This window comes from Cheilinus undulatus, linkage group 3 (genome assembly GCF_018320785.1).
Source record: "Cheilinus undulatus linkage group 3, ASM1832078v1, whole genome shotgun sequence".
NCBI lineage: Eukaryota > Metazoa > Chordata > Actinopteri > Labriformes > Labridae > Cheilinus > Cheilinus undulatus.
The window spans coordinates 27,799,305-27,815,189 of record NC_054867.1 but is presented as its reverse complement, the minus strand read 5'-3'; the positions used below and the strand labels follow the sequence as shown (position 1 = coordinate 27,815,189).

The following is a 15,885-nucleotide window of genomic DNA, read 5'->3' as shown; positions in this document are numbered from 1 at the left end:
TTTGGCTACAAAAGCTGTGACATGCGAATACTAGAAATAGAGCATATCCAGTAGCTTTAGTTCAGACAGGCCACAGAGTCAAGCCTTGCCATATATTGTAACTGAGATCAGCTGATCTCACGCAAGCCTTCATGAGCTTACAGCCAGCTGATTCACTCTAGGCACACTATTGGCTAATCACACTCATGCTGCTGTATTTAACTGCTTTAGCCTGGCTATGCTTTGCTGCTCCCTCTGCAAGCTGCTTTTTGCAACCCTCCTCCACCCCAGCTGCTTCTGACTTAATCAGTGCCATTCTGTTGTCACTGATGCTTGCTCTGTTCTGGGGGGGGGGGTTCAGGTTCTCCCCTGCCTCAGGCTTTTCTTGTAGGCACAGGAAGGCAGGAAAGAGTACTACTCCCCTGTAGTTACAACAGACCCAGCTGTGTTGAATCAGATTACCCACCATTCTTTGGCAATGAACATCATAACTCTACAATAGTGCTATCAGAGCTGTTAGTGTACAGCGGACCACAGGATGGTTTCCCAAGCAGAGTGTGAGGATGTGGTACCTGGGCGTCCTCTGGGTCCTCTCTGTCACACTACTAGCCTGTCTAATGGTCTGGATCAAGTGGAAAGTGAAAGGTATGGTTTTTTTTGTTTTGTTTTTTTTTTGTTTTTTTTTGGGGGGGGTTGTGTTAATTTGCATTTCTTAAACATAATACTATTAAATCTAATTAATGTTAAGAACCAACCTGCTAGATAAGAGTCACAGGAGTATTACTAATGAACATTTTAGATATGGCCTTGGTAAAATGTCAGATATTCAGAGCAAGAAATGCACAGTTTTTGACATGTTGAATCAAAGGGATGACTGTGCAGTTTTACAGTAATGGTGGTTTAAAGGGGGGCTGGGGGGTAATGTGCAAAGATTGCATCACTGTGTCTGCATCCAAAAGTCATGTTTCTATTTAGAGACAGGTCCAGTCAGCTGCCTGCAATACACAAGTGTCCTTCATTTACTCACACTGTTGGGCAAAAGTATTTGGCCACACTGGATAATCATTAAATTCGGGTGTTTCAATCAGACCTGTTGCCACAGGTGTATGAAACTAAGCCCCAAGCCATGCAGTCAACATTTGCAAACATTTGTGATACAAAATGTGTCTTTTTGAAGAGCTTTTCATTAGGAGACTAATTTGAAAGAAACAAATAATTCATTGCTTTGTGACCAAACCATCTATTCCTAGGTATGTAAACAGCCAGACAACTGAATTTCCATCTGTACTTGCATCTGTCCCTATGAGCCATTTTTTTGTAAATACAATTTTTCAAGACTGCTTTAACAGATTTTTTTTTAAATTTCGCATAAATACCCCCTCTGACTCCTAAATGAACTATTTGGGTTTGGAGGTCAAAGGTCAAGGTCATATATTCTCAGAATGTTTCAAAAGATTTAATTCAAACCTTGCACAAATGTCCACTCTGACTTACCAATACTTTAATTAGATTTGGAGGTCAGTGGTCGTAAGTCAAGGCCCTCACATTTCAAGCCTTTATTTATCCTCGAAAGGACATTGAGGTTTCCCTCATTTCAATGTCGTCGAGATCACAAGCACATTAGAAACTACAGCACAATAAAACAAAGCATACAGAAACAATCACTTAGAACAACATCATCAGTGACAGAGGTAGATGAATTGAAATCAGGTAAAACAGTTGCAATGTGAAACACGGTGGCTGGAAATCAAAGTCCTAAACTCTGAAAGAGGGGGAGCAATGTCAACTTTTGGAGTTCGTTGGAGGACATTCCATGAGCTTGGGGCATCAAATGAAAAAGCTGTTATACCAAGTTCAGTACAAGCTCAAAGGACTTTAAGAAGTAACAAATCAGCAGAGCGAGTCATGTAGCTACCAGGATTCCACTCCAGCAAGGTTGAGATCTAAGGTGGTAATTTTCCAATGAGAGCCTTAAAGATATATAAAAACCAATGTTTGTCATGCCTCTCTTCTAGGGAAGGCTAACTAGCCTTCTCATATAGAGCACAATGATGTGTGCTGTACCTATCACCAGTAATAAATCCAAGCACAGAATGATACACACACATTTATCCCTTACTTGTAAATACAACATCCCAGGAATGCTTTGAGGAATCTTCTTCAAATGTTGCACAAAGTCCACGTTGATTTAAGGATGAAATGATTAGATTTGCATGGAATACGTCAAAGGTCAAGTCTTATGGCCTCATGGTTATACTTTGCTTGTGAACACAGTATCTCGAAAAGTATTTGAGAGAATTTTGTCCAAATTTTCCACAATAATCTACTATGATTAAAAGATAATCAGAACATGATTTTTAAAGTACAGGGTTGATGCTATTGTGACCAAGGCCTGCCCACATAATTGGATGGGCTCCTGAAAATCCAAATGAATGGGCCCTCCCAGATGTGATCAGTTATCCAGTAACATCGGTGCTACCCTCCTGGCTAGCATTCACTTCCTTTTGAAAAGTACGTTCCTAAAAAGTTGCCTCGGTTTCTTCTTTTTTCCTTGGCATCCTTATTTTTGGGCAGGTTATGGTATAGTTTTGATGTGTGCCATTACTAGTTAAATAGTTTAGATCACTAAACTTGGGTTTGTGTTGTCATTACCCCCAAAAAGGCTCATTATAAGGAGATTACATTTTACAACAGGCTACATGTTACTGCAACAATAACTAAGATGTGTGCTTTTGTTGTTTTGATCAAATAGTAAGACTATAGTTTAAAAAGTTATGATTAGAGTATCATTCTTAACTTTAAATCGGACCATGTTTTTGCCCCACGCTCTCTCCTTTTCCTCCCTATATGAGGCCTTGCTATGACCTCATTATGACTGTGACTTCTTGGTAAAAACAAGATTTCTACCAACCTCACTACCATAAAAGCCACCCCAGGCCCTGTTCTTGACCCACCACTCTACTTTCACAGCTCTGTAACTGTATATCTTACAGAGGCATACCTGTCGGTTTGTTGTTCTAGTTTATCTTAAAAATGTTCAAAAAGATGCACAAGCATTATTAACCGGTTTTCTCTCTCAGATGTAGTCCTCAGTCAGCCTATCAGCTGCAGCTCACCCCATGATAACACTGGTGGGTGTGAACAAACCTGCTAGTAACTGATAGAGCATGTTTCACCACAGTAACAAATACTTGTAAAAACATGGAGCGCAGAGAAAATCACAGGGATAATGTTCGAGTATGTTGCTTTTTGTAGAGAAGGTTTATCATGTGAGTGAGAAACTGCCTGATAATCTGGATGAATTATTGTAAGAGTTTCTGTAATAACAGTTTATGATAAGAAGCAGGATGCCTTGATGCATTTGTATGATTCTCCTTCCTCAGGTGGTGATGATGACCTCTCAGCACCTGAGTGCAACAACGATGCAATCTCATCTGGACCAACAGGGTATACTGGTGAGATTAATTCAGTTTCAGATGCCATTATCACTGTATTCTGTATTTGTATACTTAAAGAGTCTCTAATAGGGTGAAAACTCAGTTTTGGAGGTCACATTGTTGCATCTTTCTGTTGCTGAAATCTAAATTATGATAGTATGAGGTTACTTGCTGGTGTTTAGACCAGATTTTTAACTGCACTGGGATGTTAGGGCAGGGTTGAAAGTAAAGTAAAGTGATCGAATAAAAGCCACATTAAGGTCAGACTTCTGTATTAGTGGTCAAACAGCTCACATCCCACTTCTGGCAGAAACTGTAAAATGAAGATGAAGAAATCAACCTGATTAAAGTCAACCAAGAAGTGCTGATTGTGTAAATATTACTCTACTTTAAAGTGATTAATCTAATTCAACAGAGGCCCAGCCAGTTGGTGCTAGTAGTCTCACAATAAGTGAAATGAGGATCACCTGAGTGCAGTGAATGTGTCTCAATGGATGTAGTACAAAGACACCTGTGTCTGGAAGGTCCAGCCACTGGTTAATCGGTATTCCTGGCTACCAATACACCATGAAGATAAAAGAACACTCCAAGCAACTCAGAGAAAAGGTTATTGAAAATTTTAACTCAGGAGATTGATGCAAAAACAATACCAAGGCACTGAAAACTATCCATCTGACAGAGCTTGAGCAGTTTTGCAAAAAAGAATGGAGTTAAAATTGCGGTGTCCAGATGTGTAAGCCTGACAGGACCTATCCACACAGACTCAGTGCTGTGATTGCAGCCAAAGGTGAATCTACTAAATACTGACTTGAAGGGGATAAATATTTATGTGTCACTTATTTTACATTGCAAATTTTTGTTTAATTGGCATTACTTTGTCCAAATCTGTTTTTACTTTGACATTAAAGAGATTTTTTGTTTATTTCTTTATAAACATGGGGTTGAATACTTATGATAAAGACTAAGTTTTTCTATCCATGTGATTAAGTTTTACAAAATAATTTTGAATTTAAAAAATGTAACAACGGATTGGAGATGAAGTAGCCTGAATACTTTAAATAGGCACTGTGTTAATGTGTGTTTGTGTGAAAGCGTTATACAACTATGTGTGCCTCCATGTCAGCCAAGCAGATAGTTAAGCTGCACACCCCTGCTGCAGCTCTTACTCTGCATAGCAGCAGGCTGGGTTACAGGTGAGAGGCTCCACACGCTGCAGCACAAGTGCAGGGATTTTTTCACTAACGGCCTCTTTCCCTCAGCCAGCTCCAGCTCAAGGACCATGGCACAGAAGGCTCCGATTGACCCCACTAAGATGGGAGAGGGTCGGGCAATCGCCGTGCTGACATCGGGTGGCGATGCCCAGGGTGAGTGGAGGGTCTCCGGGGGAATGTTAGTGTGGAGTGCCAATATCAAGCATGTATGCCCTCTGACTGTGTCAGCAGGTGATGACAGGATCTAGTCTGTGAAGTCAATACTAAGTAACTAATAGGGGGTTAAACTATGAGTGAGTAAATATTGTGGAGGTAAACTGAGTCAGACAAGTAGAAATGTAAAATCCCAATCTCAATAAATCTAATATTTACTTTTATGGATGTAATGATTTACAAAGATCTCCTAAGTTTAAACATATCATTCACATTTTAACATTAAAACTGTTTAAAACACCACTTTTTATAAACAATACTGCTTTTTAAAAAAATATGAATCTTCGTTTGTTCATGATTGCAGCTCTCCTAATAGTAAATTTACCAAATTTTTATTTTTCTCTATAAATTTTAACAATACTTTCAAGACTTTCCTAATGCAATGGAGTTATCTCATCTACTGTATCAACCTAAAAGCTATATTTTAAAAAATGGTGGTTCAAATGCCTTCACAAAATGCTGCAAGGACCTCCAAGTGAGACAGACTCTCCTTTGCCCTTTAACTTGAAGAAGAAAATCTTCTCTGTGACCTTTTGAATGTGTGTCAGTGACCTGGCACTTCACTGTAGAGAGTCTCTGACTTATCACTGTCACTTTTCTTACCCATAAACATTTTACTGAATCTCTAAACAGCTTTTTTAATGCAAACTTGCACAGCTTGTTTAGTCAGACTCTAACTGTTTTTCATCTCCCATTCATGACCCTCATTACAAGTCTATCTTTCATTCATCTTGATACCCTTTTGCCCAAGTTTCTCCTCTCTAATACTTCCTGTTCTCTCTCTAATTCTTTATCTGTTATGAGAACTAATTTTAGAAGTATGACCTTTCAGTCATGTGTTGGTAAAGTAGTTTAGTGGAGTGAGAGAGCTGTCTTGCCCCCCCTGTCTGCCCTGTCCTCCCTCTCACTGTAAGTGGAGATGCTTTTGGCACCCTATAAGCTAATCTATCTGCATCTTGTCCTTTAGGTGACCTGCTAGCTGTTGAGGGTGGGCAGTACATGTAAAGACTGCATGCTTAAAGATGAAATCAAAGATATTTTACTCAAAATCCATCCCAAAAAAAATGGACTTAAAACAACTACTGCAAGTAATATGGGAAAAGTACACAAACAGGTGTGCTGATTGGCCTAGCTGTTAGGTTTAACCCATAAACAGAGGCTGCTGACATCTAAGAGTGGGTCCAGGTTTGAGTTTTGACCTCTAGCTCTTTTCACACGTCATTATCCAACTTTTCTAACTGATTTACACTTTATCCACTAAAAGGAGGCCTCATATACCAACACCTTCTTGATTTTTTGTTTGTTCTTAAAAAGTTTCAAAGAGAAAATCTACATCAGATTAATGACGTTTTTAAACTGCCAAATTGTTCAAACCTTTTTTGTAATTTGACGCATGCTTTTTTCTTGTAAGCTGGAATCTCATGGTAATTTTTCCTAATTAAGATTTTAAAAAATGCCGGGTTGGTTCCCATACAAGGGTGTGAGACTATAGGACTGTGTGCAAACACAGAAGACACACAGGAGTGAGAAACAATAGATGTCAGTAAAGCCAAATTAAAATAAACCATAAAAATAATCACACACTTTACTCCAAGTATAAGAAATATTTCGGCCTAGATAGCTCTAATGTGAATGTAATGCTGCCAGAATTAAACAGAAAGAGACTCATGGAATTTGTTCCATAGCACCAGCAGTCAATAAATAAATAAATACATAACAGAAAAATGTTATGACATCACTCCTTCAGATGCAACATGCAGCTGTGAAAAAAAAGAAAAAAAAAAAGAGACACACTTGTGATAATTTAAATAATCTTTCAGTGAGGGTGTGGGTTGGGTCTTTATGAAAACCTAAATTTATTCTTAAAACTGACTCTGGTAAATGATAGTTTGTTAAAACACATCAATATGCCAGCATGTGAAGGTGAGTTTTTAGTTTTAAGCAAATGTTTAATGAAAAAAATTCCTACTAACATACAAAGTGTATAATCATAATTTTTGTACCTTGCAGTTAAGATCAAACATTGCATGGTAGAACCAACAGTAGACCATATTAAAGTCATGTATTTCTGCTTTATCTACGGTCCATTAAGATCATTATTTGGGTTAAAAACTGGTTAAAGCCATCGCTTTCTATCCCTGTTGCCAGCGCTGTCAAAAGCTTATTGGCTCTTTCAGATGATGGGTTTTTTTTTTTATTTTACAGAACATGCAATATCCTCTGTTATACACCAGCTAATCTATATGCTATAACTAATTTATTTTAAAAGATTAGATTAATATGATAAATTTTCAGGGATAACATACTTCAGATGAGTGAGAGAAATAAAAAATGATAATTTAAGATAATTCATTTGATCAATATATATCATTACGAGTTACCTGTAATACATGACTTTAAACTTACCATTCATATTAAAGTAATAAAGTAAAATTTAAAATTAAACTAATTTTGCTGTGTCTGTCGAAGTTGACAAAAATCAGAACACGATAGGCCAAAAAGTCAAAAAGTCATATTTTGGGTGAAAAAATGTTGAATTAAAAATCTGTTCAGTCACACAACTACTAAATGAGCCCGTAGCCTTTACCTAAATCTCCACCTCAAATTATTGTAGTAAAATAGAAGAACAAAGTCAAATTGGAGCATGTTTTCTCTTAAGAATCAGTGCTCATTATTTTGCATGTTCTCTTACATTCAATAGAAATACAGGGACCTAATAAAGACTGTCAATTAAATTTGATATTTAATGCCTACTGTATAAACGTGGGAAACAAACTGATGTGACTTGCAATGGGTAATTTCTGAGGTCCAAATTTCCCTTTTTAAATGTTTTCTGGGGGGATTTTTTTTCTAAGTAAGACTTGAAGAGGCACACGTCACAAAAGAGTCACATGATCGCTGATCTACTGTCATCTCAAAATGAAGCCCACCCCCCAAAAAAACCTTGTATGTGGTCAAAAGGGTCTTAATTTAAAAAAGTATACTTACTTTTACACACCCACTGTCCCTACAGGTATGAATGCAGCTGTGAGGGCCACAGTTCGAGTTGGACTTTACACTGGGGCCAAGGTGTATTTTGTCCATGAGGTAAATATTCCTTTTGATTTTTTTTCATTATTTTTTTTAAATGTTTTCGTTTTTTATTCTAGCATCTTCCAGAAATGCTGCCCACCATTAAGTTCACAGAACTCAGGCTGCAGTCTTAAATTAAACCTTTATCTGTTCCCTAATTCAAAGCCAAAAATAAACTCACAACTGAGAACATTTAACCAGCAAAGCAAAGATTTATTAATCTAATGATGGCATTTGACAGGTCATTTTTCATGGGATTTTGTTGCTAAAAACAAATGTCCAAAAAGTATTCAGTCAGTCAGCTGCAGGTTTCTGATATCCCCTGTGTCTCTGTTTGTTGTCAGGGTTACCAAGGTCTAGTGGATGGAGGTGACAACATTCGCCCTGCTACTTGGGAGAGTGTTTCAATGATGCTACAGCTGGTGAGAACATGTACAAGGATGCAAAAGCATGTTTACTTGAAAGTTTATCATGTCACTTCTGGTTTTAACTTGTCTTCAGCTGGTCACGTGAGTGTGATGAGTGTCATGAATGATGGGTGTAACTTTAGCAGCCATCTGGTCCTACAGTGCAACTCTGTCAGTCAGAAGGTCATTTGAATGCCAAAGTTCCTGTCAAATAACAAGACTAAATGTATCTCAAACATTTGGGCTTATGACAGATAATCTTACTTCTCCTCCTCCTCATGATTCTTGATGACTCTTTGGTTGACATCAGGGTGGGACAGTTATTGGAAGTGCTCGCTGTCAGGATTTCCGCACCAAAGAGGGACGCACCAAAGCTGCTATGAACTTAGTCAAGCTGGGCATCACCAACCTGTGTGTAATTGGAGGTGACGGCAGTCTGACTGGAGCCAATCAGTTCAGAACAGAGTGGAGTGAGCTGCTGGCTAACCTGGTCAAAGCTGGTGAGCAGCACAGCCCCCAGAATTTCCTGTACAGGCCAAATAGAGATAAATTATGGCTACATTCACACTGCAGTTAAAAGTGACCTGAATCTGATTTTTTTTTTTTTTTTTTGCTTACATGTGACTGGTATCTGATTTTTTTTTCTGACAGTGTGAACAGAACAAGTCACATTGAATCTGGCCTTTTCGAAAGAGATTCAGGCCACTTTTGTATCTGGTTCTAAATCAGATACGTACAGTATCTGATCTTTTGGAAGTTGACTGCTGTGTGAACAGGCAAACAACAAAAATCAGATCTAGGAAAAGATCAGAATTGAGCATTAAGGCCTGCAGTGTGAACATAGTCAAAATGTCTATGGGGAGCCATAAACAATGGAATAAGGGAAATAGGAAGTGGATACTTGTCTCAAATATAAGCCCACTTAGGGCTCTAGCATCCTTGTGAAATTAATTTGTTTTAATCTGTGCTTAGGCAAGATCACAGCCGATGAGGCCAAGCGCTCCTCCCATCTAAACATTGTTGGCATGGTGGGCTCCATTGACAATGACTTCTGTGGCACTGACATGACCATCGGCACAGACTCTGCCCTCCATCGCATCATTGAGATAGTGGATGCCATCACCACTACAGCACAGAGGTGCTTTATCCTTCATGTATTTATTTCACAAATAGAGCTGCTTTGTAGTTTTAAGACTCTTGACATGAAATGTTTCATCTTTCAGTCACCAAAGGACATTCATCCTGGAGGTGATGGGCAGGCACTGTGGGTGAGTAAAGTCTGCAAGTCTGCTTACAAACTATTGACACTGGGACACAGTAATGGTACTTTAACTGAGGAGTTAAGTAGTATTTAAAAATTAGCTTTATGTTTTCTGTTGTGCTAAAAAGTAGAGAATGGCTTTCAGAGGGCAGATGAGACTTTTGATTCTTTACATGCAGGTACCTGGCTTTGGTGACTGCTCTGGCCTGTGGAGCTGACTGGGTGTTTATCCCTGAAATGCCTCCAGATGAGGGATGGGAGGAGCATCTGTGCAGAAGACTGACTGATGTAAATGTCTTGCACTGTATCAATCTCAAAACTGGTTAAAATCTGGCTTAAAAACTCTGCATTTCATCTCTAATGCTTTCCTCTGTCCTCTCAGCAAAGAGGCCGTGGGTCCCGTTTGAATATCATCATTGTTGCAGAGGGAGCCATAGATCTCCGGGGCAAACCCATTACATGTGACCATGTCAAACAGGTCAGCCATGACAATATACCAGCACAATAGTTCTCAACTGGTGGGTCTGGACCCAACAGTGGCTCATTGAGCTGTTATCAATGGGCCACAGATGTTTGTCTGGAAAAAAAATGTAGCAAAACAACAATAATTCCTTAGCAGACACACAGCCATATATTTATCTTACTCTTTCAGCTGTGACAACAAGTAATCAGAATCAAAATCAGCTTTATTTGCCAAGTATACTTACACAACAAGGAAGTTGACTCCATTCAGCCTTGCTCTCAGAGCTTTTTTACTGTATTTTTGCACAGTAAATAGCTTAATTAGTGCAAATGTGCATGTGAGGCAAGGCGTTTTACCACAGTGATATTTTACATTAAGCATGTTTAAGGTTCTTTTGAGATTAAAGTTGTACTTTCTGACACTCTGTGACTGTTGAGTGGTCATCAGAGTGTCAGAGTAACTCTGTAACTAAACTTGGCTCTAAACATCTTGACTTATTCATCTCATTATCATGGGTTTGCCGGTTTTGCCATAATATTATGTAGGGCCCTATGAAATCTGTTTTATTTTTTTTCAAAACTCTGTTTTTTTTTTCAGTTTTAATTTTTTGGAATTCCATTTTTAACATTTCCACAAATTTTACCATAAAAAAGAGTGTCTTGATTATGTAAATGTATTAAATGTTCACTAGTTAAATAGAAGTAACCTTAAATTTATTTCAAAAAAGAGCCACAGTTGGCCCAGGAGCCATTTGGATAACCCTGATATAAAATAAATATAACCAGTGTAACAGTCAGATATTTCCAACATTTTAAGACACATCCACATGTATAATCACATGGGTCCTAACTGATGTTTATAATGTAAATTAAGAAATTCTTCTGTCTTCTCAAACACAAAGTGATAGCAACTTAATAAGGTCACATTAAAGTTAAATAGTTAACTTTAATGTATTGAGCTTTAAAGTGTTGAGCTACGTGATGTTTGCTGGTGTTTCGTGCAGCTGCTTTGACATGCTGTTATTGTTCAAGAGAGGTTGGGGTGAGTGGCACAAGTTGTACCACACTTTAGTGATCCACTGGAACATATTCCTCGGATATACATTCCTCTTTCTTAAAAACACAGCATTTTCAGTCAAATTCATTCAATTTCCGCAAATTCCCTGTTGAATTGTAAATTCTGTTTTTATCAGCCAATTCCACAATTCTATCTGCGATTCCATTGACGTGGAAATCATAGAGCCCCAATTATGCTGCTCTTTTAAGATCTCTAAAACAGTTTACATGTCCATTATATACTGGAAAATGGATTAGAATATAATGTATGCATGCATGTGCTCCCAGGGCTTCTGTAATGATGTGCTTTTTGAAAACATGTCTGTTTTGTTACTTCTAAGGTCCACACTGCAACAATTTTATTGAATAAATCTGAGTAATTAATGTCTTAAGAAATACGGGTTGTGATCTCAGAAAGGCGGTGTTGATGGGTCTTGTATGAGGCTAGACCAACAAGTATGATCTTTCTTTCCAGCTGGTGTCACAGAAGCTCGGCTTTGACACTCGTACCACCATCCTGGGCCACGTACAGAGAGGAGGAACACCTTCTGCTTTTGACCGAATCCTGGTATTGTGATCATTGCACTTAATATAGTCACAAATTAATAACACTTCTTGTTAATATTATTCAAAAAATCCCCAGTGCACCCCCTTTTCTAAGCATCTGCTTTAATATATTGTCATGATTTAGTCCAGCAGGATGGGAGTTGAAGCAGTGATGGCTTTGCTTGAAGCCACACCAGACACTCCTGCCTGCGTGGTCAGCTTATCTGGAAACATGGCTATTAGGCTGCCTCTCATGGAGTGTGTGCAAGTGGTAAGTATATAAATATGAACAAACCAATGTCCTGTAGTATGTTCAAGAATAAATAAACATGACTTTAGCTAGCTGAGCTATGATTAGAGGTTATTTAGGAGTTTTTACATCGAATTTTGACTTTCTCTTTTATAGACTAAAGATGTCACTACAGCCATGGCAGAAGGAAGATTTGAAGATGCTGTAAAGCTCAGGGGAAAGTGAGGCATGAACTTTTATATCCATGTGAGGTTCTGAAGCACTGTGATCACTTTTTAAACATGTATCCATTGTGGTAATTTTGCCCATAGGAGCTTTGAGAATAACTGGAACACGTACAAAATGCTGGCTCATGTACACATCCCGGATACAAAGGTCAGGAACTATAAGTCTTACATCCATCTCTAGCAGTAAATCTCGCTAAAAATATAGTTACAAATGTCTTTGTGTATTCTAGAGTAACATCAACATCGCCATACTGAATGTAGGAGCTCCATGTGCTGGAATGAACGCTGCAGTTCGCTCAGCCGTCAGGACTGGGCTCCTCCGGGGCCACCAGATGCTGGCAGTGCATGATGGCTTTGATGGCTTGGCTCAGGGAATGGTAAATCGTGGTTTGAAATAAGCAATAAAGCACTGGGGGGAGCTTTTATTTTCATTGCAGCCAAGTAGACTTACCAGAAAAGCAACTTGTGCAACTTGGTCTTCCACAGATTGAGCCCATTGGTTGGTCTGATGTTGCTGGATGGACTGGAAAGGGTGGCTCCATGCTGGGCACAAAGAGGTGAGATATGTCATAACTTATCTTCCTTTGTAATGTAACAACATGCAAGATATTCATTTCTTTCTTTTTTTTTAAAGATCCCTACCAAATGAGTTCATGGAGGAGATCAGTCTCAGCATCACAAAGTTCAACATTCATGCTATAGTCATTATTGGAGGCTTTGAGGTCAGCGTGACAGTATAACCATTAAAGCTCTAATGTTAAGAGCAAGCATGTACATTACAGCAAAAGTCATTCATTTTTTCTAATGTTCTCCTCCCGTCTTGTTTTCTTTAGGCATTTGTGGGTGGTCTGCAGATGGTACAGGCAAGAGAGAAATATGAGGAGCTTTGTATTCCCCTTGTTGTGGTCCCTGCAACCGTCTCCAATAATGTCCCTGGATCTGACTTCAGTATTGGCACTGACACTGCACTGAACACCATAACCATGGTAAAAACTTGCAACAACATGACACAAATGGCCACCTGTCCTTCCCTAGATAATGCAAATCCAAATCTAACTTCCTTTACTTGTTAGACATGTGACAGAATCAAGCAATCTGCTGCTGGAACCAAAAGGAGAGTGTTCATTGTGGAGACTATGGGAGGATACTGCGGATACCTGGCAACCATGGCTGGTTTGGCAGCTGGAGCAGATGCTGCTTACATTTATGAGGAGCCTTTTAACATTCATGACCTGGAGGTTTGTCTGTCCTTCGGAGACTTAAATAGTGGAGTTCATTAAATATGTGAGGGATGGGGGTTAATATTTGATTCATTGTAGGTAAATGTGGAACATCTGGTGGAGAAGATGAAGACCACAGTAAAAAGAGGACTCATTCTGAGGTTTGCGAGACTTAGAGTCATTTCTATTCTGTGTGAAGTTAAATTCACTGACTAATATTCTACTTCTGTTCCAGAAATGAAAGGTGCAATGCCAACTACACAACAGACTTTATCTTCCAGCTGTATTCAGAGGAGGGCAAGGGTGTGTTTGACTGCAGGAAGAATGTGCTTGGCCACATGCAGCAGGTAGGCAGTTAGGTACAGATCTTTGCGCTATCGTTACTTTTGCCATCAAATACAGTTTTATACAGCAGTCTTTCTTGTATTAGGGAGGAACACCAAGCCCCTATGACAGGAATTTTGGCACGAAAATGGGAATCAAATCTGTGTTGTGGTTGACTGACAAGCTGAAGGAATGCTATAGACATGGTGAGGATGTGGTCTCCCTAAAAACATTGTTTTTAGTGTATTCAGTTGTGGTTTGACTTCTCCCTGTTCTACTTTTTTACTTGTCTTTCACCTTAAACTTCCAGGTCGTATCTTTGCCAACTCTCCTGATTCAGCCTGTGTGCTGGGCATGAAGAAGAGATCTTTGGTTTTTACACCTCTGGCAGAACTTAAAGAATACACTGACTTTGAGTAAGACTACACTTCTATCCTTAACTTTCATCTCCACAGTTAGTTATAGCCTATGTTATGAAAGTATGTTTTTTTCAGTCAAGAGTGGAAACATTAAAATCTGGTGCAAAAGTAAACTAAACAAATGTCCTCTGGATTTCCAACAACTGTTTAGTTTTCATGTGCTAATCAGTCAGAAATAAGTGAAATTAAAGCATATAAACATAGATCTGAGATCTAAAATACTGAAACAGTCCATAAGAATCTCACTGAGAGCAGAGCTTCAGCTAAGCTAACTAGGCACTTATTTGAAATATATATGTATTTTTCTACTTCCGCCTTGCACCCACATTTCTTTTTTCTCCACAGACACCGTATTCCAAAGATGCAGTGGTGGCTGAAGCTGAGACCCATTCTGAAAATCCTCGCCAAATATAAGATTAATCTGGACACCAGCGAGAGAGCTGCAATGGAACACATTATCAAGAAGAGAGGATTGATTCCTGAGTAAACTTTCTATGCAATTGCTCTTGACATGACTGTCTTGACTTTTGTTTAAAGCACTTTGTAAGTGGTCTATCTGAAAAAGTGCAATAAAGATGATAATTATAAATCATTAAAAAGTCCACATTTTTATACACCTAGATTCTGCAGTTTGCTCTCTTAAACCTTTAGTTATTTATTTGCATTTTATGCAGAACTGTTTACTTGCCTTTGCAACATACTGTCCTACAGATTTTTTAAACAATGCAACTCTTTGAGGGTGAGGTTTAAGCAATAGTTAAAAACAGTGCTTTAAGTTGGCCGGTATGTACCCTTGCCCCTTGGCGAACCAGGACTTCTTCCAGTTTACCGGCACTTTCTCATTAAGTGCCGGTATGCTCTCCTGTCCTCTCCACAGTTGACAGCTTTAATAGATGATTCATGACAGTGGCACACGGTGCTTTTCCCCTCTGTGTACCGTGATGTTTTTATATGTACACGAATCCAGGTGAACTCACCTGTTGGAGGGAAACCAGAGATTAATGCTGCGTTCCATTTACCTCGGACATCGGAAGTCGGAACTGGGAATGACGTCACATTCATCTGCAAAAACGGATTTCCCAGCTGTTTGTTCCATTTGTCATAACCACGATAAGTTTGGAAAAAACGAGTGTCTCCATCGTAGGGATAGACCGATTATCGGCCAGGCCAATTATCCGTGCTCATATTCGGCATTTTGACGCATATCGGCATCGGCCTCTCTTTTTTATCCGACGGCCAATAAGAGATTAATTTAAAACTGGATTATTTTGGATGTAGCCACGCCTCTCTGTCTGCAGTCACTACTCTGTATCCAGCATTGTCCCACCCACAGCACCATCTGATTGGTTACAGCACAGGTAGAGCCACAGCACAGGTAACAGCCAATCAGCAGTGAAAGCTGTGCATGCACAGTACTTGTTTAGAGTAGTAACTTTTATGTTTTGTAGTTTTTGAATTGTTAATCAGTCGTGTTTATGTCATAATAATAATGCAGTTGACACCTTAGATGGAGCAAAATGTAAAGGACAGACAGAGCAAAACATAAAAAGTATAATGTAATTTAAAGAACATATAAAAAGCAAATCATTGGAAGAGCCTGGGAAGACATGCGTTTATTTTCTTATCTCATCATTACATTTGAATTTAGATTCCATTTGAGAAAACTCAAAAATGAATGTTTCATATTGGGAAAATCAGCTCAATTATCCCAACATAATGAGACAACTTAGCAGAAAGCCAAAGAAAACAACCAAATTTTACTTGTCACAAGAAATGGGGTAAAATAAACTAAATGGTTTAG

General features: G+C 38.8%; 1 protein-coding gene across 3 annotated transcripts; it reads left to right on the top strand.

Annotated features, from left to right (window-relative positions):
* The first annotated feature begins 486 nt into the window (after positions 1 to 486).
* pfkmb (phosphofructokinase, muscle b) lies at positions 487 to 14,698 on the top strand. Of its 3 annotated transcripts, XM_041782789.1 has the most exons (24): positions 487 to 624; positions 3,363 to 3,434; positions 4,676 to 4,780; positions 7,854 to 7,927; positions 8,257 to 8,334; positions 8,630 to 8,819; positions 9,292 to 9,457; positions 9,543 to 9,587; positions 9,760 to 9,868; positions 9,963 to 10,058; positions 11,574 to 11,666; positions 11,790 to 11,915; positions 12,051 to 12,115; positions 12,206 to 12,269; positions 12,352 to 12,498; positions 12,608 to 12,678; positions 12,756 to 12,843; positions 12,955 to 13,107; positions 13,195 to 13,359; positions 13,441 to 13,502; positions 13,577 to 13,688; positions 13,772 to 13,871; positions 13,976 to 14,081; positions 14,430 to 14,698. In XM_041782789.1, exons 1-24 carry the CDS (start codon positions 543 to 545, stop codon positions 14,569 to 14,571), a joined length of 2,511 nt encoding a protein of 836 aa, XP_041638723.1. In that variant the 5' UTR covers positions 487 to 542; the 3' UTR covers positions 14,572 to 14,698. The 3 variants fall into 3 exon arrangements, with proteins under 3 accessions (XP_041638723.1, XP_041638724.1, XP_041638725.1); XM_041782790.1 differs by lacking the exons at positions 487 to 624; positions 3,363 to 3,434 and adding an exon at positions 4,569 to 4,609; XM_041782791.1 differs by lacking the exons at positions 487 to 624; positions 3,363 to 3,434 and adding an exon at positions 4,588 to 4,609 and having other exon boundaries at positions 4,680 to 4,780.
* Positions 14,699 to 15,885: the final 1,187 nt, after the last annotated feature.